This window comes from Lithobates pipiens, unplaced genomic scaffold (genome assembly GCF_037356315.1).
Source record: "Lithobates pipiens isolate NorthernLeopardFrog02 unplaced genomic scaffold, aLitPip1_a1.2 Scaffold_8, whole genome shotgun sequence".
NCBI classification, from domain to species: domain Eukaryota; kingdom Metazoa; phylum Chordata; class Amphibia; order Anura; family Ranidae; genus Lithobates; species Lithobates pipiens.
The window spans coordinates 503,630,405-503,652,728 of NW_027507903.1; the positions used below are offsets into that span (position 1 = coordinate 503,630,405).

At 40.0% G+C, this 22,324-nt stretch overlaps 1 protein-coding gene across 1 annotated transcript in view; it reads left to right on the plus strand.

Moving 5' to 3' along the window:
* The window catches only part of TMEM178B (transmembrane protein 178B), a 504,253-nt gene that overhangs the window by 187,687 nt on the left and 294,242 nt on the right, over positions 1-22,324 (plus strand). The window contains exon 3 of the mRNA XM_077469262.1: positions 21,393-21,506. Within this exon, the coding sequence (XP_077325388.1) occupies positions 21,393-21,506 (114 nt within the window). The remainder of the gene's footprint in view (positions 1-21,392; positions 21,507-22,324) is intronic.

The window sequence follows — 22,324 nt, forward strand, 5'->3', positions numbered from 1 at the left end:
ATCCTTCTCACCATCCCTGCCTCACCCTTTTCTCTCTCTTCCTCTTTACTTTATTTTATTGTTTTCTCTTCCTTCTTCTCTTCCTTCCTTCCTTTCTTCCCCTCTTCTTTTTTCCTTTTTTTTCTTTCTTTCTTTTTTCTCTTCATTCCTTTCCTCCTTCCTTCCTTCTTTCCTTCTTTGCTTTCTCTCTTCATTCCTTTCCTCCTTCCTTCCTTCTTTCCTTTCTCGCTTCATTCCTTTCCCCCTTCCTTCCTTCTTTTCTCTCTTCATTCTTTGCCCCTTTCTTTGTTTTTCTTTTCATTCATTTCCTTCCTTCTTTCCCTCTTCATTCCTTTCCTCCTTTCTCTCTTCATTCCTTTCCTCCTTCTTTCCTTTCTCTCTTCATTCCTTTCATCCTTCCTTCTTTCCTTTCTCTCTTACCTCATTTCCTTCCTCTTTCCTTTTTTCTCTTTTTTCTACCTGTTCCTTCCTTCCTTTTTTCTTCTCTTCCCTACCTGAGTTCCTCCTTTCCTTTTTTACCTTCATTCCTTCCTCCCTCCTCTTCCCTTTTATCTTCTTCCTCCCTTTTATCTTTCTTTCTTTCTTTCTTTCTTTCTTTCTTTCTTTCTTTCTTTCTTTCTTTCCTCCTGTCCTTCCTTCCCCAACCCTCCCTCCACTCTTTAATTTCCTTCCTCTCTCCATCTTTCCTTTCAATCTCTTTTTCTTTCTCCCTCATGTACACAAAGTATTATATTATGCAGCCTTTCTTATCCATTCAGTAGTAGTCAGGAAGAACGATGGTCACACATTTTGATACCTACCCAAGTAGATCATTAAGCAGCTGGCCAAGGTGATCTTTCCTCAATGACAGCCTGCTATACCAGTGAAGGGAACCTTCAGCTTACATCTATTCCTGGGCCTTTTGCAAGAAATTATGTCTCCGACTTGCTTGGAAGATGTTGTGATCTGGACATTCCTGATACACAATTTCTGCCGATTTGAAAGTCATAAAGAGAAGAGAAGCACCTAATAACTCTGCAGTAGGGAGAGGAGACCGCAAATAGCCTGGCCGTTTAGTGTGATTCCGGGAAGCAGCTCCCAAATCATTTCTCATGAGAGCTGCACTCTGCTTTCTGAAGAGAGCATAGAGATTTCCACAGTCTGCAAGGCAGTCTGAGATTTTTCCTTTTAGAGTGCAGATGGAATTGTAGTGGCTCTATATTGTCTCCTTTACAATATTGCTTTAGATCTAAAGGGTAATATGGTCTATAACAAGACTAGTATAAAATGAGTCTGTGCTTTATCCTACAAGACAGTGTAACTACAGTATGTATGGTGAGAAAGGATTAAAGCAATTAAAGGGCGCTCACTCTATTGGGTGAATAACTTATCCATAGAAGCCATGGTTTCCGTGCACTGCACTGATGATGGACAAAAAGTCTGACACAGCTGTATGTAGCTTGGAATACGAAATGGCTCTATATTAGTAGGATATATTTGCACTATGCACCAGGATGTGCAGCTCGCCAATGCTGTGAAAAGCAATGATTTCCATGGTCCCCACCTACTGTCCTGAAATGAGCAATGATCCTCTTCTTGTTTATGGGATATGTGATGAACATGTGAACACCTCTTATTGTAAAAAAGACCTTATCCAATAAGGAGTTGTAATTCTTTACTCTGCTAAAGTCACAGCAGGTCAAGATGTATCCTGGTGTCCCTTATACCAGGTTATATTTTGCAGGTTGCATACCATTTCAATGTAAAGAAGTAGAACTTACATAAGCTCCTATTATTTTTCTGTTTTATTTCTGTATTTGACGCACTACTTTTGGTTCTTGCTCCAATTATGCTTTTTTATCCATGCTATATTACTGTTCCCGTCCTTTGCCTTGTACGAGATATATATATATATATATATATATATATATATATATATATATATATATATATATATATATATATCACAAAAGTGAGTACACCCCTCACTTTTTTGTAAATATTTTATTATACCTGTTCATGTGACAACGCTGAAGAAATAACACTTTGCTACAATGTAAAGTAGTGAGTGTACAGCTTGTATAACAGTGTAAATTTGCTGTCCCCTCAAAATAACTCCACACACAGCTATTAATGTCTAAACCACTGGCAATAAAAGTGAGTACACCCCTAAGTGAAAATATCCAAATTGGGGCCAAAGTGTCAATTTTTTGTGTAGCCACCATTATTTTCCAGCACTGCCTTAACCCTCTTGGGCATGGCGTTCCTTTACAGCTTCAGCCTCTGGTCTCTTTTACTTTAATTGCTGCTGGGCAATTTATATTTTATTTAAGAATAAAAAGTAGAAGTGGGCTGTAAACTGACAAAATATTTGCAATCATGTTCAGACAGTCCTAAAATTCTTATACCCCTGCCAGACAGCATTGCAATGCAGGAGATATAGGTGAAAAATAAAAATTACCGTGCTGTCTCTTCAGGAAAGAAAAACTCTGATCCAACAATTAATGTGACTTAACACACAGTATATCAAAATGTGATTCTTGCCTAACAAAAATAATACATTTAATGAAACGGTTCAGAAAAACTGAATAGGCTGTGCACTGTGCCCAACGTGTTATCCTGTGGATGTCTCCCGACTCCCTTGATGGATTGATCAGACATCCTGCAGTCCAGCGTCCCCACACAGCAAACTCCAGACTCCATCTCCACCCTCAATGGATCAGACAGCTTGCTGTTCAGCGTACCCCATACAGCAGGGATATGCAATTAGCAGACCTCCAGCTGTTGCAGTACTACAAGTCCCATCATGCCTCTGCCTCTGGGTGTCATGCTTGTGGCCATCAGAGTCTTGCTATGCCTCATGGAACTTGTAGTTCTGCAACAGCTGGAGGTCCGCTAATTGCATATCCCTGTCATACAGGATTAGCTGTCCACTTCTATCAGGTGTATAATTGGGATTAGGAACACAGAAAATAGGCTCATTGCATAGTACTGTATGTAAAAACAGGGGGATTTATTAGGCTAAAATATTCACTTACAGCAAAGATAAAATATCAAGCAGTAGAGAGAAGATAATCCAGCTTGGGATTCACCAACAGATGTGGATGGCAATCACATCACAGCTCTTATCTCTCTTCAATGCGTTCCCCCTTAACAGGCTACGTAGCCTCCATTCCCATACGTAGCCTGTTAAGGTGAAATGCGTTAGTGGAGATGGGAGCTGTGATGTGATTGCCATCCAGATCTGTTGGTGAATCCCAAGCTGGATCATTCTCTCTTTACTGCTTGATATGTTATCTTTGCTGTAAGTGCATATTTTAGCCTAATACATCCCCCTGCTTTTACATACTATGCAATGAGCCCATTTCCTGTGTCCATAATCCCAATTATACACTTGATGGAAGTGGGGAGCTAATCCTGTATGAGGTACACTGAACAGCAAGCTGTCTGATCCATTGAGAGTGGAGATGGAGTCTGTAGTTTGCTTTGTGGGGATGCTGAACTGCAGGATGTCTGATCAATCCATCAAAGGAGTCGTGAGACATCCACAGGATGAGACATCGGACACCTACTTACCTTGTGTGAGTGATGATCTCCTATAATTTAGAGATCATCAAGATTTGGTAAGAGGCTAATTTTATCATTATTTGGATTGATGTGTTGTGGTTTTACTGGGAACAGTGCACAGCCTTTTCAGTTGGTGGATCACACTTGGAATATGTTTGGACACAAATGAAAATTTTTTTTTTAACAGTTTCATTTAATTTTTTATTTTGAATCACATTTTTGATACACTGTGGGGGGGGGGGGGGGGGGGGGTGCACACAGAATCTTGTGCAGCTGTGCATAATAACCAATCAGCTTCTAACTTCAGCTTGTTCAAATAAGCTTTGATAATAAAACATAGAAGCTGATTGGTTACTATGCATAGCTGTACCCGATTCTGTGTGCACCAGTTTTAGTAAATCATCCCCTATGTGTTAAAGCGGAGGTCCACCCTAAAGTGGACCTTCCGCTCATCGGAACCCTCCCCCCCTCCGGTGCCACAATCGGCACCTTTCAGGGGGGAGGGGGGTGCAGTTACCTGGATAATCCAGGTAACAGCACCCACTTCCGGGATAGCTGTCTGCGGAAAGGGGCGTAACTTACGCCCCTTTCCGCAACTGCCCGCCCCTTTCCGCAAGTGCCCCGCTGCCTGCTGGGAAACACACAGCTCCCAGAGGCAGCGGGGAGCGTCCTTATTGCGCCGCGCGATTCGCGCATGCGCAGTAGGGAACCGGGAAATGAAGCCGAAAGGCTCCATTTCCTGATTCCCATACCCAAGATGGCGGCGGCAGGACCCGAGAGACGACCGAGCGATCGGCTTCGGGTTCCGACATCGCGGGCGCGCTGGACAGGTAAGTGTCACTATTTTAAAAGTCAGCAGCTGCAGTATTTGTAGCTGCTGGCTTTTAAAAAAAAAAAAAAATCGCGGAGTCCCGGTGGACTCCCGCTTTAAGTCACATTAATTCTTGATTTTTCACATTATTGTCATTATCTCCTTGTATCCTTGGAGCAGTAAAAGTGCAGCAGTCTTCACTAGTTTAAAGCGCAAGTTTTTTTCATGTATGTTTTTAGCGCAGGAAATATGTCCAAATACTGTTGCAGTTTTTGAGTTTCTTGTATTACCTGCCGACTCAATGGCTTCTTATACAGTTGATCTCAGCTATGTGTGCTGCTTCTCCTACCTGCCTAAACCTCTTCAATTCTTTGTGCCTGACAACTTTGAAAAAGCTTGGCGGTATTTTACAGAGCATTAGACCCCCATTGGCTCACAGTACATCACCTCCAACTTTCAGTCTGATTTCTGCTATGCAGGGCATTGTGGGACAACAAAATATTCAATGAACTCTGTTTATTAGCAGCATTTTATATTTTTATTTTATTATATTTATTTTTAATACATTTTATCTTCTTAAATAAGTAATTGAACGTAAGGGTGTTTTCTTGCCTGGCTTTTTGCTTTAATAAAAAGGAATGCACAAAAATATTATTGGCCTTTGGAGTTATATAATAAAATGTGCAAATGGAATTTTCATATGAAATTAATTATATCCTCACAATATTTGTTGATATGAAAGCTTGCTGCGAAACAACAAGCAATAAAGATAATCATGAACTAAAGGCATAATTCAAAATATGAATGATGATCGATATGTAAGATAATTTATTCCTCGAGAAAATCAATATCAACACATAAAACCAAATGAAGTCCACGTCGCATGGTTTACCCTTTTCTCAATATTTTGATTAATTTTTTTGCATATTTTTTAAAAGTGTTAACTTATCGCCATAATAAGCGATTTAAATGCATGCACGGTTTAATCTCTTCCTGTAATTTGCAGAGCCTCAGTATGCTCTGCACATTCTCTGTTTCCTCATTTCAAGCTGGTGAAATTAATGATGTCTTCATTGCAATTAGCAATAATTTATCATCAGGTCCTTCAAACAAAGCAAAGGGTTTACACTGTCTCATACTGACAAGGAGGAGCAGATAGTCTCACACAAAAGAGAAACTTGATTTATATGCTGCATTTGTATTTTTTTTTTTTTTTGTCCAGCAAGCTCGACTGTTGTAACCTAGCCATCCAAATAAAATCTTTTTTTTTTTTTTTTTTTTTCAGTAGTGGTATGACAGCTATTTTCTCCTACTGCCCATATGATTGGCAAAATACTTCTGGGAAACTCTCAGATACCATCCCCTGAATTGTCCCTGGATTATGGAGGGTATTTTAAAGGGTTGGGATTAGGGGCACAAGGACAATGTCCACAATTTATTAAAAAAAACCCGATAAAGCAAACACTGTTAATGAAACGTGTTGCTAGAACTCGGTAACTTTCCAGAATTTTTAATTGGTAGGAATTGAGAGACGTCTGCATGTTCCCATATAAAATTGTTTGAGTAGCTTTTATTGTAATATATGAGAAAATGTACCCATTAATAACAATTACAGCTTTAAAAAAGTGTTTAGCTGTATTACATGTTAAATCCAAAGTGGTGCAAAAAAAAAAAAAAAAAAAAAAAAAAACAGTTATGCCCCATACACAGTATCGGACTTTCCGACAACAAAATCATTTATTTTTGTTAGAAGGATGTTGGCTCCAACCTGTCTTGCATACACACAGTCACAGAAATGTTGGCCAACAATTACGAATGTGGGAGCGTGGTGACGTACAAGACTTACGACGAGCCAAGAAAAAGGAAGTTAAATAGCTAGTGTGGCTCCTTCTGCTTGATTCAGAGCATGCGTGAACTTTTGTGCGTCAGACTTGTGTACATATGATCGGAAATTCCGACAACAATGTTTTGTTGGCGGAAAATTTGAAAATCTGCTAGCCAAGATTTGTTGGTGGAAAGTTCGACAACAAATGTTCGATGGAGTATACACACGGTCGGACTTTCAACCAACAAGTTCACATCCAACATTTGTTGTCGGAAAATCTGATCGTGTGTACGGGGCATAACTCTAGACTCTGGAGTGTGAATTACTGTTCTACCACAGCTGGCCAATCATAACTTTTTATAGCATTGATACCACAGCCATTTTGTATCCCATAGTCCATTCTTTTGTTACTGATGTCATTGGTTTATAACAAATTCATTTTCACCACCTGTAAAAATGGTAATGCTAATGTAAAAATGGTTGTTTTGCTTTAATGGGACATGTGTCCAACCCATGGGGGATTCCCAAGCTTTACGAATGATTCCATAATAGAGAACATTTGTCTGGTCAGTTGTGAGGGTTGAAAAGTTGCTGAAAACTTTCTTAGGGCTCATTATAATTTTCTTTCCAAAAATTGTTAAGCCCCGTACACCCGAGCGGACTTTTCAACATCCAAAGTCTGACGGAATGATTCCGTCAGACTTTTCGATCGTGTGTGGGCTGCAACGGACTTTTGATTCGCAAAAGTCTGATAGACTTTAGAAAATGGAACATGCTTCAAATTTTTCCGCCGGACCCAGTTCCTACCGAAAAATTCGCTCGTGTGTATGCTATTCCGACGGACTAAAACCGACGCTAGGGCAGCTATTGGCTACTGGCTATGAACTTCCTTATTCGAGTCCAGTCGTACGTCATCACGTTCGAATCCATCGGAGTTTGGTGTGATTGTGTGTGGCCAAGTCCGCTCATTCGAAAAGTCCGTCAGAACTCTGTCGGAACTCCGGCAGAACTCCGGCAGAACTCCTTCGGAAGTCTGTCGGACATAAGTCCGCTCGTGTGTACGGGGCTTTAGACTACATTCCCTCCAAAACACAGGGAGACCCTCTTTAGTGTCTGGCCTATGGTGGAATGTCTACATTGGTTACCAGGGCTGAATTTAAGATGATAATGTCCTTTTGTACAAGCTTGCCTCTTTTATTACGTGATTAGTTTAGTAGGAATTATTGCAGTTTAACAGTCCTTAGAAGTGGTGGTTGCATTTGTTTTTTTCTTTTACATTTTTTTTTGTTAATTGGACACTGGAAAAAACAAAGCTTAAAATCCATCCCTCAACTCCTCCTACTCACATCAACAGCTGCATACAATCCCAATCGCCCTCTCTGTCAGGTTTTTCTTGTGCGCTTCTTCTATCTGCCCCGCAGGCCTCAAAAGGAATGAGGCAGGTGGCTTTGTCCTCTTTGGATGAATCCTCACAAGAGGATGCGCAATCTTCTACCTTGCCTTTAGCCCTCAAACCTATGTTGAAGCACTGATTGGCAAAAATTGATAAAAAAAAAAGAAAAGATGCAGGAACCTGTCAACATTGCCTCTCTGGTTTTGGATTTTGGAAAGATCTCAAACCTCCTAAGCTGTTTTTGCTTCATTCTCTGATGCAGGATGTCCTTTACGAAGGCTGGATACATCCAGAGAAGGTTGTTTTGTTCCTCTGAAGCAGTTTGTGCAACAGTATCCCATGGAGAAGTGCTTTTGCCAGAAATGGGTATTTCCAGCTGTAGATCAGAATAGGGTCCTGGCAGTTCCCCTGGACGAGGTTCCAGTGTTTTAAGACCCCTCGTGCAAGAGTTTAACGTTATCTTTAGGGCACTCTTTTGTTTGGGGGGGGTGCAGCCTTGTAACCTTTTTTTTCCTATGGTGGGCTTTTGAAAGCCCTGGTGGTCTGGGCCAAGCGCATGATTAACGAGCCTATGGTCCTTAGAACTGGATCCTCCCCTCTTCAGCACCTGAAGATCTTTCCAAAGGCCCTTCACTTTTGCCTGGACAAACTGAGAGAATCCCTTAGGGGGCTTTTTTATCTGGACCTTATGTCAGTGCATATAAGATGTGTTCTAGAGTCTAAGTGTTGGTTTGTGGCGTTCCCCTGCAAGAAACAGACAGCTGCCCTTTTAGGGTGAAAGTCTTTTCAGTAATGCTTTGGATACTTTTATCCACAAAATTACTAGGGGCAAGAGTACCCTATTGCCTCGAAAAAAAAAAAAAACATGGCAGATCAAAAAAATTTTCAGTACAAACTAAAAAAAGTTCCTTTTGTCCCTCACAGAACTTGGGCTCCTAGCCAAAGCAGGCCACCCAGTTACAAAAGAAGAACTAGACTCACAAGAGCAGGATACAAGATGCAGGATACAAGACTTCAAGAGCAGGATAAAAGACTTCCTCTCAGTAAAGGGGCACCCTTATTACTTCATGTAGGGGGATGTTTTTCAGCCCTAGGGCTATCTAGAACCTGAACATTTCAGATCAATTGATTTAGAACATCATCACTTGGGTCTACAAGCTGGGGTTTCACGCCCTGCCTCATACTCACTTCATACCCTCCAATGTGCTCTTTGCACCCGGCAGGAAAGCAGATCCTCAGCTTGCCCTGAAACAGCTTTTCTGTCAGGGGGGTCATTACCCCAGTTCCAGAAGGAGAAAGTTTCCAAAGCTTTTACTCCAACCTGTTCACCCTGACCATTTTGGACCTAAATGTTCTCAACAAGTTCCTTCCAGTGCAGTTCCATATGATGTCTTGTAGGTCCGAGATGGCCTGTCTTCATTCAGGGGATTTCCTGGCCTTGGTGGACATCATGGACAACTATCTGCACATTCCTATATTTCAGTCTCACCAGTGCTATCTGTGGTTGGTGTCATTTTCAGTTTGTAGCCCCACTCTTTGGCCTGTACAAGGCATCCCAGGTTTTCATCAAAGTGTTGTCCCTGGTTCTTGCCCTGCTTTGTGCACAAGTGACTCCCCTTGTCAGTCAATGTCCAGCGGACTATGCAGAATCTGCAAAGCATCAACTGGATCCTTAACCACCAGAATTCAGCTATGGATCTCTCTCACTGCTTGGAGTACCTTTAAGGGTTTTCTGCCTCACTGGGGTCTGGTCATTACAATAACAGTCAGCATTAAGCTGAATCTTTTGGTATTTTTTATATACCTCATTTGCTGTTACGGGGCTAGGTTGAAATGACCTGAAAAAAAATTCCTGACTGACTAAAGGTCCCCATTAACAAATTTTTCTTCATAAAAATACTTATCATAATCAGTATTCATTAGCTTATTGACATTTAATTACCCTTTAGTTTGCAGGCTATCAATCACTGTGCATTATTTTCAATGTGAATTGACATTGGTGTTACCTGATCGATAGCAAATGATGTTGTACATAATTGCAGTGTCACCCCTTCAGTTCGGCAGAACAGATCAATGAGGGACCCAACTAAAGTAGGACTTTTTTCCTTTTATTGACAAAGACTTTAAATCACTTGCAAGTAGTTTGATAAGATGAAGGATGAGTAATGTGGACAAGGTTTATTTTTGGACATGTTTCATTGAATGGAACATGCGTTATAGCTGATAAATTGCAACACTCTGATGACTGAAAATCTCCCCAGCAACTTCTGAAAGCAGCTGGAGAAGACAAAGTTCTAAGTAGATTTCAGGATAATTGAATATGACATGATAAAGAATGTGACTTTGGGGATTACTAAAGCAGGGCAAAAAAGTCTGAAATCTGGACCGGGCAAAAATAGAAGAGCAGAGCTTTCCATGGCAATATTAATCCCCAACGCCAAGGTAACACATATATGCAGTTTTACAGAAGTGGTCTTTCTTCTGTGGTGCCGCGTATATGTTCAAAATTTTTTGGTGGGATCGTACTTGATCATAGCCCCCCAAGCAGCCTAGCAGCCACTGACAGCTCCTGGTCTGATTCCATAATCACTATGATGGCCAATTTCAGTGATCACTAGTTTTAGAACTCTGAGAATAAATAAAATAAAGATTAGTGTTACTGTAAGTGCTAGCGTTAGGGTCAGTGTCACTGTTTAGTGTCAGTGCCATTGGTATCCACCTGCTCGTCAGGAGTAGAGAATTTATTCTGGTTTTCTCTTTGGTGGCAAATCATTATAATGGCAAGAAAAATACAGCTACATTTAATAAACTTTTTTTTTAAACTAATTTGGGCCAGTTTCCCTTTGGTAAAAAAAAAAAAAAATCACCTCCAAATGAAAGCTCAATTTGTCCTGAACAAAACAAGGTATAATTCCCCAAATACATTAAGGATATGTGCAGTTTTAGTTACAAACATGCCAGAGTTGCAAAACTTAAAGTGGTTGTAAACCCTTACAAATAACTTTGACCTACAGGTAAGCCTAGATTAAGGCTTACCTGTAGGTCCAAGAAATATCTCCTAAACCTGCACTGAGCGCGCCGCTGTCAGTGGCGATATGCTACGAGTGGCGGCTCCCGTGCGCATGCGCGGGAGTGACGTCATCGCGGCTTCGTCGAATGACAGCGGCGGAGTAGCGAGACCCACCGAGAAGATGGAGGCTCCGGACTACAGGGGACAGCGGTGACTTCGCTGGCTCCTGTGTCAGGTAAGTGAAACATAATGTAAAACAAAAAAGTGTGGCGCTTAGGTGGCAACAAACCACATGAACCAGTAAGGCACTAATTCAAGCAAAGAAAATGACATACAATAAAAAAAAAAAGAAAATATGTGTAAATTCCGTTATATATCAAGAGATCTTACTCCCAGGTGGAAGAGTGCATGAACCTCATGCACACAAAAGGTTAAAGTAAATAAAATGAATTTAACATATACAGTCCATCAAGTGAATGTCTAACAGTCCTTGAAATATGTAATATCAATCACAATTCCAAACTTGAGGTGACGTAAAAAAGGTGAAATTCAACTTCTGATGTGTAGAATAATACCACCACCACCGTGATAAAGAAGGGGAGAAGAGGCTTACCAAATGACGTGGACTCAGAGGAAGGCTTACGCCTCTCGAGTCATTTGGACCTGTAGGTTAGCAAACCAGATAATCATACATCTAGTGTGTAATCTCCCACAAGTCTTCAGGTCATGAAATCATCCGTAGCGATCCTCCTATAGTGCTCATCCCATGAAAATAGGGGGCTCAGGTATCAAAGACCATGGAAGTAGAAAACTAGCATAGCGTGATACCGTTTTAACATCCAATTTATTAAAAAACTAATAATAAAATTACACTCACATTTGGTTCAATCATAATAACATAGTCAGAAAGTAGCAATGTCTTAAAGGGGTCCCTCTGACGCGTTTCAACTAAACAGTCGTCCAGCCCCCTTTTGTGTCAGGACTTTCACTGTTTGAACCTTGCATACAGGGCAGTTGTCTGAGCATCTGTGTATCTTGTTGACCTGCATTGAAGAATGAGTTGAGTGCAATATATAATTTTTACTGGTGGGATAATGGGTGTGCCTAAAGCCTCATGCACACAATCTGATTTTCCGATGCGAAATGTGTGATGACAGGCTGTTGGCAGATAATCCAACCGTTTGTATGCTCCATTGGACAATTGTTGTCGGGTTTTCCGCAGACAAATGTTGGATAGCAGGTTTTACATTTTGCCACGGACAAATGTCTGTTGTCTAATTTTCCAAACGTGTGTACACAAGTCCGTCGGAAAAAAAACTGCCGAATAAAAAGAGAAACACTAACCAGAACAAAAGAAAATGGAGGGCTGGCATTGCCCGATTTTGTAAAATATATGCAAGCAGCATCATTGGTTAGAATTATAAATTGGCAACATGATAAAAAAAACAAACAATGGGTAACGTTGGAAGAGGTAATTACGGGAGTACAACTTAAATTTTTACCTTGGATAAAACCTGAACTAAGAACAAAAAAAAAGGAAATGCCAATTTTCGTGAGAGCTACTTTAAAAATCTGGGACGCAGTGCTGAAAAAGGGAAAGCTATCCTCCAGAACTGGACCTTTGACTCCATTGATGTCCAACCCAGAATTTAAGCCAGCTTTGGAAGGGGTAAGATATCTAAATTGGAACAAGATGGAGAATGTAAGACTAGTACAGATTCTGGTGGATGGAAAGATGCCAAGTTTACTCGATCTTGGATTGGAAGTTAAAAAAGACTGGTTGCAATATTATCAATTAGAAAAATTTATTGAGTTAAATAAAAATGTAATAATTAGACCATTAACTAAGTTCGAACAGATAATATTAAAGGAGCAAAACCATAAGAATAAGCTATCTAAAATATATGAATTGCTGCTACCCACGGGGGACATTAGAGATCTAATAGGAATTAGAAAATGGGAGGAAGAATTAGGAGAGACAATTACAGAAAAAGAATGTAAACATTTTTTAGGGATAATACATAAAACCTCAACGCCATTAAAACATCAAGAAAGAAATTACAAAGTGGCGCTGAGATGGTACTGGAGTCCAGTTGCACTAAAAATAGTTAATAAAGGAAATACAGAGAAGTGCTGGAGGTGTGGGATAGAAAAAGGAACATTGGAACATATTTGGTATGGATGTAAAAAAGTGAGAAATTTCTGGATAAAAATTTTTGAGATATAATAAAAGTGACTGGAAAAGAATTAATTCCAGATGTAAAGGTAGCATTATTTTCTCTTACGACAGATACATTGGATAGTATGAAAAATGGGATAATTCAACATATGACAACAGCAGCTAGAACAATAATAGCACGTAAATGGAAAGAAACAACTAGTCCAAAAATATCTGAATGGATATGCGAAATGAGCGAGATGTGTTTCATGGAAAAACAAATAAGAGAAGAAGGCTATGTAAAAAGCCAGATACCAATGGTGTGGAAAAAATGGGAAGAGTTTCAGTCCTCAAAAGGAATGGTAGAATATTTATAATTTAAAAGAAAGGGGGGGGGAGGGAGAGGAGGGGGGAAGGAAGGGAGAAAAGGGGGTTTGTCGTTTCTTTTTTTTTTTTTCTTTTTTTTTTTTTTTGATATTAAATGAAGAGTAAAATGTTTTATGTATGATGTTGTATGATGATGTTGTAAATGGATATGTATGTTTTATGATTATTATAAAAATAATAAAGAGAAGATTTGAAACACAAGTCCGTCGGACAAAAGTCCAAAGTACAAACACGCATGCTTGGAAGCAAGGACGAGCCAAAGCAATCGGTCTTGTAAACTAGTGTTCATAATAGAAAATTAACATTCGTGATGTGGCAAATTATGAAATCTGGAAATGCAGCGCACATTCTCTTCTTCTTTAATGGGATAATAATGAAGCTGCTTTGCTGGTGATACTGATGGAGTTATTGCAAACTAATTTTCAAAGGCTTTTTTTTTCTAGTGATATCAAGAATAATATTATTATGCTTTTTTTTTTATTTGGGCCACAACACAACACCATTATCCTGTAGTTTTTAAGATCGAAGATACAACTATGTTGGTGTCTCTTGTCAATTTTACATTGTATTTTTTTTAAATGTAACTGCCTACTCCCAAACTGTCATTTGAAGTAAAACTCACAGCCAGGTATTATTCTCCACAATTTTTTATTGTGCATTAAAAAAAAAAAAAAAAAAATTAGACACTTAACCAAAAAGTGCATTCTACGCATTCAAAAATATAGAAAATATACCAAATCAAATCATTATTATTCAACCAAAAAAATAAAATAAAAGCCTCATGAATGTGTCCTGCTTCTTAATATAGGGGGTCAACAATACCAAGAGTTGGTGAAAGCAGGGGTCCGTCATCCGGAGATAATTCTGAAAATCATCTGGATTATTGTCCTGGAGCTCCCGCAGCAAAGGCATATGACATAATTGGTTCCGATTAATAAAGCAACCAATTTTTGGTCCAAGAGATCCTCCTGTTCCTGGACTGGACTTGGGTTAAAGCAATAACTCCAGGGCCATTAATAAATAACCCATTATCTCCTCCGATTCCGCAACATGGCTGGTTGACGAACGACCATTCAGAAATGAACTGAAAAGTGCAAAATGAAAAGAATCAATGGTTGACAAAAGTCAATGGTTTTGTTGGCCAACAATCCGATCGTGTGTATGAGGCATTTGCCTTGACTTTTTTAGGAATACAGTGATGCAGGGCTTTTTTTCTCAAATAATAGGTGCTGGAACTCAACCACGACCCCCCAAAACCCCTCCCCCCACACACACCTTCCAAATCCCATCAAATAGTGGGTGTGGTCATATTTAACAAACAGTAGAAGGGTCTTAAAGGGGCATTAAATATCAGGATTGCATTACATACAGTGCAGAGTTCATGGGGGTTACACACAGAAACCAGACTTCTGTGTCTACAAGTGATTGTGGTGAGCAGGACTCCCCAAGGGTCTGAGCTAGAGGTGGTGGAACTGAGTTCCACCTGAAAAAAAGCCTTGCAGTGATGGCATAAAGATTTAGGGGGCAAGCTGTGTTATGCCAAATTAATGTCATACAGTTATTTGCAAAGATAGATTGCTTTAGACAAAAACATTTTTGGAGGTTTTGAAACTTGAGAACCTTTTTGCTGTGTAGGTTGCAGAAAGTGCTTGTCTGAATCAAATGGCTGCAGACACCCACACTAACACTGTTCAGGATATTTTGCCATAGTTTTAATGGGAACCCAGAGACCCATTTCTGGAATCATTAAACATGATTTTAATATGCACATTTTATGAGAGACGTGTAGGCAAATAGGCAATTATAATCTGCAGCAACAAAGTGTACAAATTGTCTAAGCAGAAAATAGACAGGGGAAAATAACTATATGTCACTTATGTGAAGCCTACCAGAAGGCAAAAACTGGCGTACATTGCACATTTATCCAATGCCACAGTGGCCTGGTTCCCAACCTGTGGCCCAGGGGCTACATGTGGATCTATGGCACTTTTTGTGCCGCCTACAGTTTTCTGTGGTTTCCTATTGCCCTGTAATAGTAGTAGTAACCTCTAGCAAGCTCATGAAATGTGTCTCCAGTCTTTGTCTCTTGAAGCCTATCCCTAGTCTACAGCATATCCTGTAGCATGTTTGTAGTCTATGACCATCTCTTGTTGCAAGCGCTTAGTCTCTGACCATCTCCTGTTCTAAATTTGCCATCTTTGACAGCTTTCTGTAGTATTACTTTCATTGAATATTACATGACCCCCTTTAGGGTTGTCAGGGGACACTATATCAAGGTGAGCTCAGCATGACTGCGATAGAGGGGTAAGGTTTGACTTTTGAAAGAGGTAGTGTGTTCACACCTGTGATGCTGCGGGTAAGTGTCCAATATATTTTGAATCCAAGCAATAAAGTAGGATAGGGAGTGTAAATAATACAGGGGGTTTTCAGCCAGGTTTTGGGGATGCTAAAAATTACCTACAGAGATACAAATTACATTAAACAATATTTTTAAACGCTGAACTTACACTATTTTACCAAAAGTATTGGGACACCTGCATTTATATGCACATGATCTTTAATGGCATTCCAGCCTTAGTCCATAGGGTTCAATATTAAGTTGGCTCACCCTTTGCAGCGTTAACATCTTCAACTTTTCTGGGAAGGCTGTCCATAAGGTTTAGGAGTGTGTATATGGGAATGTTTTACCATTCTTCCAGAAGCGCATTTGTTAGGTCAGGCACTGATGTGGATGCTAAGGCCTGACTCGCAGTCTACACACTTATTCCTCCCAAAGGTGTTCTATCGGGTTGAGGTCAGGACTTTGTGCAGGCCAGTCAAGTTCCCCCACCCCAAATTCGCTGATCCATATGTTTATGGACCTTGATTGTGCACTGGTGCGCAGTCATGTTGAAACAGGAAGGGGCCATCCTCAAACTGTTCCCCCAAAGTTGGGAGCATGAAACTGTCCAAAATGTCTTGGTATGCAGACTCCTTAAGAGTTCCCTTCACTGGAACTAAGGTGCCAAGCCTAACCCCTGAAAAACAGCCCCACACCATAATCCCCACTCCACCAAATGATTTGGACCAGTGCACAAAGCAAGGGCCATAAAGACATGGATTAGGGAGTTTGGGGTGGAGGAACTTGGTTGGCCTGCACACAGTCCTGACCTCAACCCAATAGATAATGAATTAGAGTGGAGACTGTGAGCCTGGCCTCCTCATCCCCATCAGTGCCTGACCTCACAAATGCGCTTCTGGAAGAATGGTCAAACATTCCCATAGACACTCCTAAACCTTGTGGACAGCCTTCCCAGAAGAGTTGAAGCTGTTATAGCTGCAAAGAGTGGGCCAACTCAATATTGAACCCTACGGACTAAGACTGGGATGCCATTAAAATTCATGTGTGTGTAAAGGCAGGAGTCTCAAAACTTTTGGTAATGTATTGTAGGTTTTTTTATTTTTTTATCTGTAGGGGCACCATATTTAAATTTAGTGAAAGGGTGATCTGTAGCAGTAGGAGGTATCCGAGAAGATATTGGGCAGCTGGCAAAGTCCAACCTGAGCCATACTGTGTGACAATTATCTAACCACTATAAATACAGATTCTCTTGTTAAAAGCTGAATAGGTGTCTAACAGAAGTCACAACTGCGGAACAAATTCTCCTTGTATTTATGTTTCCATGCATCCTGTAATGCTTTAAGACATTGTTTAACTTATTCAGCTCTTCATGACACCCTGCAGCCTCTCTAGACACAGGTGATCAATGGTAATATACTAAAACTGCTTGGTATCAGGAAAAAAAATAACCAGCAAAATATAGATAATCCATAACTTGTATGTTTTCATGATGCATCAAAGTCAATAGCATATGTCACCAGACTGGCTTGTAAATAATAAATGTTTATAGAGATTGCAGTAGTTGCTTACTCTGTGAATTGGATTCTCCATGGATTGCTGTCTTATATTTCATGGTTGTAAAATGTCCCATAATTCCCTGGATTGGTCGTATGGTAGTCATTTTGTATATTTTGGCTGTGGAATCGTGCCTTAAAGGACAACAAGCTTGTTTACGTTGCTTAGTTGATATAGAGATATGTCTGAAAAATAGAACAGTCTATTTCTTTTGATAACCAATTTCTTCTTCCATTCATACTGTAAGATTAGATAAACAGATTGCTTTGTGTTAGATTCCCTACAATATTTTAGATATACATATCAAAGTGATCAGATTACTTATGAGGCATGTATTTTGTCTGTCCATATATGTATGTTCAGGAATCAAAAATGTATTATTTTATTAATTAATTTATAGTTCAGGTAAATATAAAATATTAAATATAATTATTTTTTATTCACCATTTTCAGCCAGTAGGTGGCAGGTATAAGTCAAGATCTCAAAGAAAGGGACTTCTATCTCCCCCTTCTCCTAACACAAGCCCTTATAAAAGAAAGTGCCATCTGGATCTTACATGTGCAGTAGGCATTAGAGAAACTGAGTAAAAAAGAATGTGTTTTTTCAAAATTGTCGCTCTTTTTTTGTTTATAGCGTAAAAAATAAAAAACGCAGGGGTGATCAACTACCACCAAAAGAAAGCTCTATTTGTGGAAAAAAAGACGTCCGTTTTGTTTGGGAGCCACATCGCACGACCGCGCAATTGTCAGTTAAAGTGACGCAGTGCTGAATCGCAAAAAGTGGTCTGGTCTTAAGCCAGCAAAATGGTCCGGTCTGAAAGTGGTTAAAGTGATTGCAAACCCTTACAGACCACTTTTGCCTATAGGTAAGCCTATAATAAAGCTTACCTGTAGGTACTGGAAATATCTCCTAAACCTGTATGGTTTAGGAGATATTTACCATATACGCTTGCGCCAACGTCTTCCGTGCATGTGTGCTTTAGAAAGGGCACGATTGTGCCATTTCTATAGGGCCCGTGCCGTGACCGTCAGCTCCTGCGCGCATTGGGCGGGAGTGATGTCAAGTGACTCCAGGCAGTCACCGAGCCAGAGTCCCCAGCCCCGGAAGAGGGTCCCCCAGGAAGAGAGGTGAAGATGGATGCTTACACCAGCGGGGACATCATGGGCTTCGTTTGCAGGTAAGTGGCACATAATGGGCTAGAATGCGAAACATACTAGCCCATTATGCTTTTACTTTGCAGGGGAATAGAGAGGAAGTAAAACCCATCAGGGTTTACTTCCTCTTTAACACAAGCAGGCTTCCTATTTGTGCCTTCACGGGTTTTCCTGTTTTCCTAGTTTCTTTATTTAGTGAATCAAACTTAGGCCTTTTGCACATGATACTCCTGTTTGAGCATCTACTTTTTTAAGACTTTTTTTTTAATGAATTTTCGCTTATATGTGTTCATGCATTTCCGCGTGCTTTTTTGCGCAAATGCGCGAAAATGTATTCTCGTGCTCTCATTCTGCACAATATGTAAATGGACATTTGTGCGCATTCGCACGTATTTGTGCACATTTGCGTACTTGAGGTGTAAATTACTGACCAAAAAAGCTGATTTTTTTTTTCTTTTCTGAAGAATGCATGGCGCTTGTTTACGTGCCTGTATGCATAAGCACATTACAGTTATTGGGCTGTATTTTAGCGCAGTAAAAAATAAAAAAGCTGTACTGAGCTTTTTCCAGCTGCAGTGTGCAAGAGGACTTACTTTATTTTTATTGCTGATGTTTAGGACCATGATCACGATTTCACAGCCATCACTCTAGGTAATAAATGAATCATTGGCAGTTGAATTATTCACATCTGTGAGTTTTGTGTGTTTATTGATTATCTGTGGGGTTATGAGTTCACAATTATCTATTATTGAATGCATTTTATATTTATTTATAGGATAGATTAATAATTTGTTGTGTTCTACATAAGGTGATTATAGCCGTATTAGTGCAATTGTGTTATACAGAGATGTGTTATACAGTGTTATACAGAGATGGTTTGTACCGATGATAGACTTCTAGGGGTTTTGTAAGTGCACAGTCTATTTGCCTTTAGTAAATCAACCTCACTGAATACTTTTCGCCACTGTGAGCAGCAAGTCTGTCATTTGCTCTCTAATGCCGCGTACACACGAGCGGACTTTTCGACGGACTAGGTCTGACGGTCTTCCCCACGGATTTTCGGTGGAGTTCCGATGGACTTTCTGAATGAATGGACTTGGCCACACACAATCACACCAAAGTACGAAGGATTTGAACGTGATGACGTATGAGTGGACTAGAATAAGGAAGTTCATAGCCAGTAGCCAATAGCTGCCCTAGCGTTGTTTTTTGTCCATCGACTAGCATACACACGAACGGATTTTTTGATAGGAACTGGGTCCGGCGGAGTTCTGGCGGAAAATTTTGAAACATGTTCTATTTCTAAAGTCTGTCAGATTTTTGGACAGCAAAGGTTCGATGGAGCCCACACACGATCGAATTGTCCGACTGATTCGTTCCGTCGGACCTTTGCTGTTGAAAAGTCTGGCCGTGTGTATGCTGCATTAGAGTTCTAAATGCTCTGGGTAAGTATTCAGCAATTTTTGGGAATGCCTGCTACTCTTGCTGTGCTCTATGGTTTCTTCCATCAACCTTTACATCAACATCACTACTGTGTCTTGTAGGGAGGTAGGGGCTGGTGGGAGGAAACAAACTGCATGCCAGGGGACGCAAACATTCAACACTTCCAGAAGTGTCAAATGCTAAGGACTTTGCCAGATGCTTTAGCACTTAAAGACAGCTAATTTAGCTTTCTCCACCTGATGCAAGGTAGGTGTTCAGTGCCATGTTTTGCAGGGAACACTTCAGTAGATGTTTTTAGAGAAGCAAAAAAATAAGTTTTAAAGTACATCCCTATCCAAAACTTGTTTGATCCAGAGACACAAGGAAGTAAGTGGAAAGCTCTCCAAACTGAAAGAAATCCCTATTCAGACTGGAAATCTTCAAATGGAGCCGTATATTCCTGTGACACCTGTAACATTTTGGATTTTATTGATTGTAATCACAATGTCAACAGTTACCAGGACAAATACAGAGGGTGAATTCCCCAAAACGTCAAAAATTTAAGTTTTGGCTAAAGATACTAGTTAAGGAGTTTACTGCCATTGACAATTAAATTTTCTACCTCAATAGGAATCCATAAAAGAGACAGTTGGGTTAATTTACTAAAGGCGTGCGCCCAGTGCACGGCGTACTAGTAAAAAATGATTGCATGTGCAGTTGCATGAATATAAGATTAATTACAGTACATAGTGAAATGATAATCGAACAAAGTTTCAACAGACATTTGAGATGTTGAGGTTAGTGCGTTCGCTTATGCTGGGGATTTCTGAAAATTTAGCACATCTGTTGACAACAATTTTATTTTAATTTTTGCTTTCCTTAAATTTAAAATCAGAGACAGCCATGTTCCCACTGTAGAATTCATAAATTATAGGTCCAAAAGGTTCTGGACACTCCTCCAAATAAGTTCAGGTGTTTCTAGCAAAGGGTACTGTTAATGCCACTGTGATAGGTCAGTGTAAAGGTCAGGTAGGTCACATGTGTTACAAGGGCATTGCAAAGAGGCTGGAGTCAAGGGTGGAGACAATGGGGGTGGCAAAATTAGGTTTCATCTATGGTGTCAAAAATCCTTGCACCAGCCCTGATGCCACAACATACAAGGACATTTTAGATTATTGTGTGCTTCCAACCTTATGGTAACACCTTGTGGTAGACCATTTTCTGTCCCAGCATGATTGTGTCTCTTTGCAGCCAGCTCCATAAACACATGGTTTCATGAAGTTGTTTTTGAAGGAACTCAAGTAGCCTGCACAGAGCCCTGACCTCAACCCTACTGAACATCTTTGGTATGAATTGGAATGCTGATTGTGAGCCAGGTCTTCTCATCCATCATCAGTACCTCACACCTGACCTCAGAAATGCTCTTTTGGTTAAATATTCATAAATTCCCACAAATACAATCGAAAATCTTTTGGAAAGCCTTCTCAGAGGAGTGGAAGTTTGTAAAGCAACAGGTTCCCTTTAAGACCCTGACATCTACCAGGTCAGGTGTCCACAAACGTTTGCCCAAAAAGCATTTCTTACTGTGGGAGATGTATGCATTTTTAATTTTAATTTTTAGTTTGTGTGGGATTGTTGGTCATGTATTTTAGATTTATTGAAACAAAATTGTGATCACTGTATGAGGCCATGGGCGTCTCTAAATTTGCACATTTGCTTTTGGGGTTTTATTTATTAATGTCTTGGAAATTATTTGAGAAAATAATATATCTTTTGTTTTGCACTTCCAGGGGAGATTGAGCGATGCTCGTTTATCAAGTATCACTATTCCTCGGCCACTATACCCAAGAACCTCACATATAACATCACCAAGACCATCCGGCAAGATGAATGGCATGCCCTCCGTAAGTACCTGGAACTTTACCCAGAAACTTTATACTTGCACCACATGCTGAATTACCCAATCGGATTTCAGTTGGGAGAAGTTTTTTTCAGGGAAAGAAGAAATGTGATTGGTTGCTTTGGTTTACTATACTTTCTCTTGTGAATAATTCTTTCTGAATTGGAATCCATGACAAGGTCCTCTGGATTCTGTACAATTATTTTTTGGAGGCGGGGGAAAAGTGATACATCTCTGCCTCTCCTAGCATGAGGATTGCACAGATGAAAGAATAACTATACCTTTATACTAAAATGTGCCTGTGTACTACCCCATTCTCTTGATTACTCTTGGTCTATATAACATGGACTTCGCACATAGAAAACCTACTGCTGTACTTATTCTTTAGGCAATGCAAGGCATATGTGTATACTTTCTTGTACAAAGGATTTTATTGAATATACAGATCAACAAGAACATACAAAAATAGTAGTGGACACATCATGTGAACATATCTGCATAAATTTCCGGTATCAAAAGAATATGGTATTTCTGGACACAGAAATTTGCACACATTCCTGAGGGTTCAGGGGTGGTCACCCGTGACCACCAGGTCCTGCCCGTGTGGTAGCACCCTTAACTTCACTTGTGTGTGCTTTAGTTTACAGAGCCATTTGTAGCATATTGGTCGAGAAAGGAATGTGAAACAGAACAATTTAAAGGAGACTACGTGTGGTTGGGTAGCATATTCTCCTATGCAATAAAAGCATTTTCTCACCATGTGTGGTGGACAGGAACTGGCCAGTGGGTCGAAAAATCAAAAGAGGAGAGTATAGATAGGGG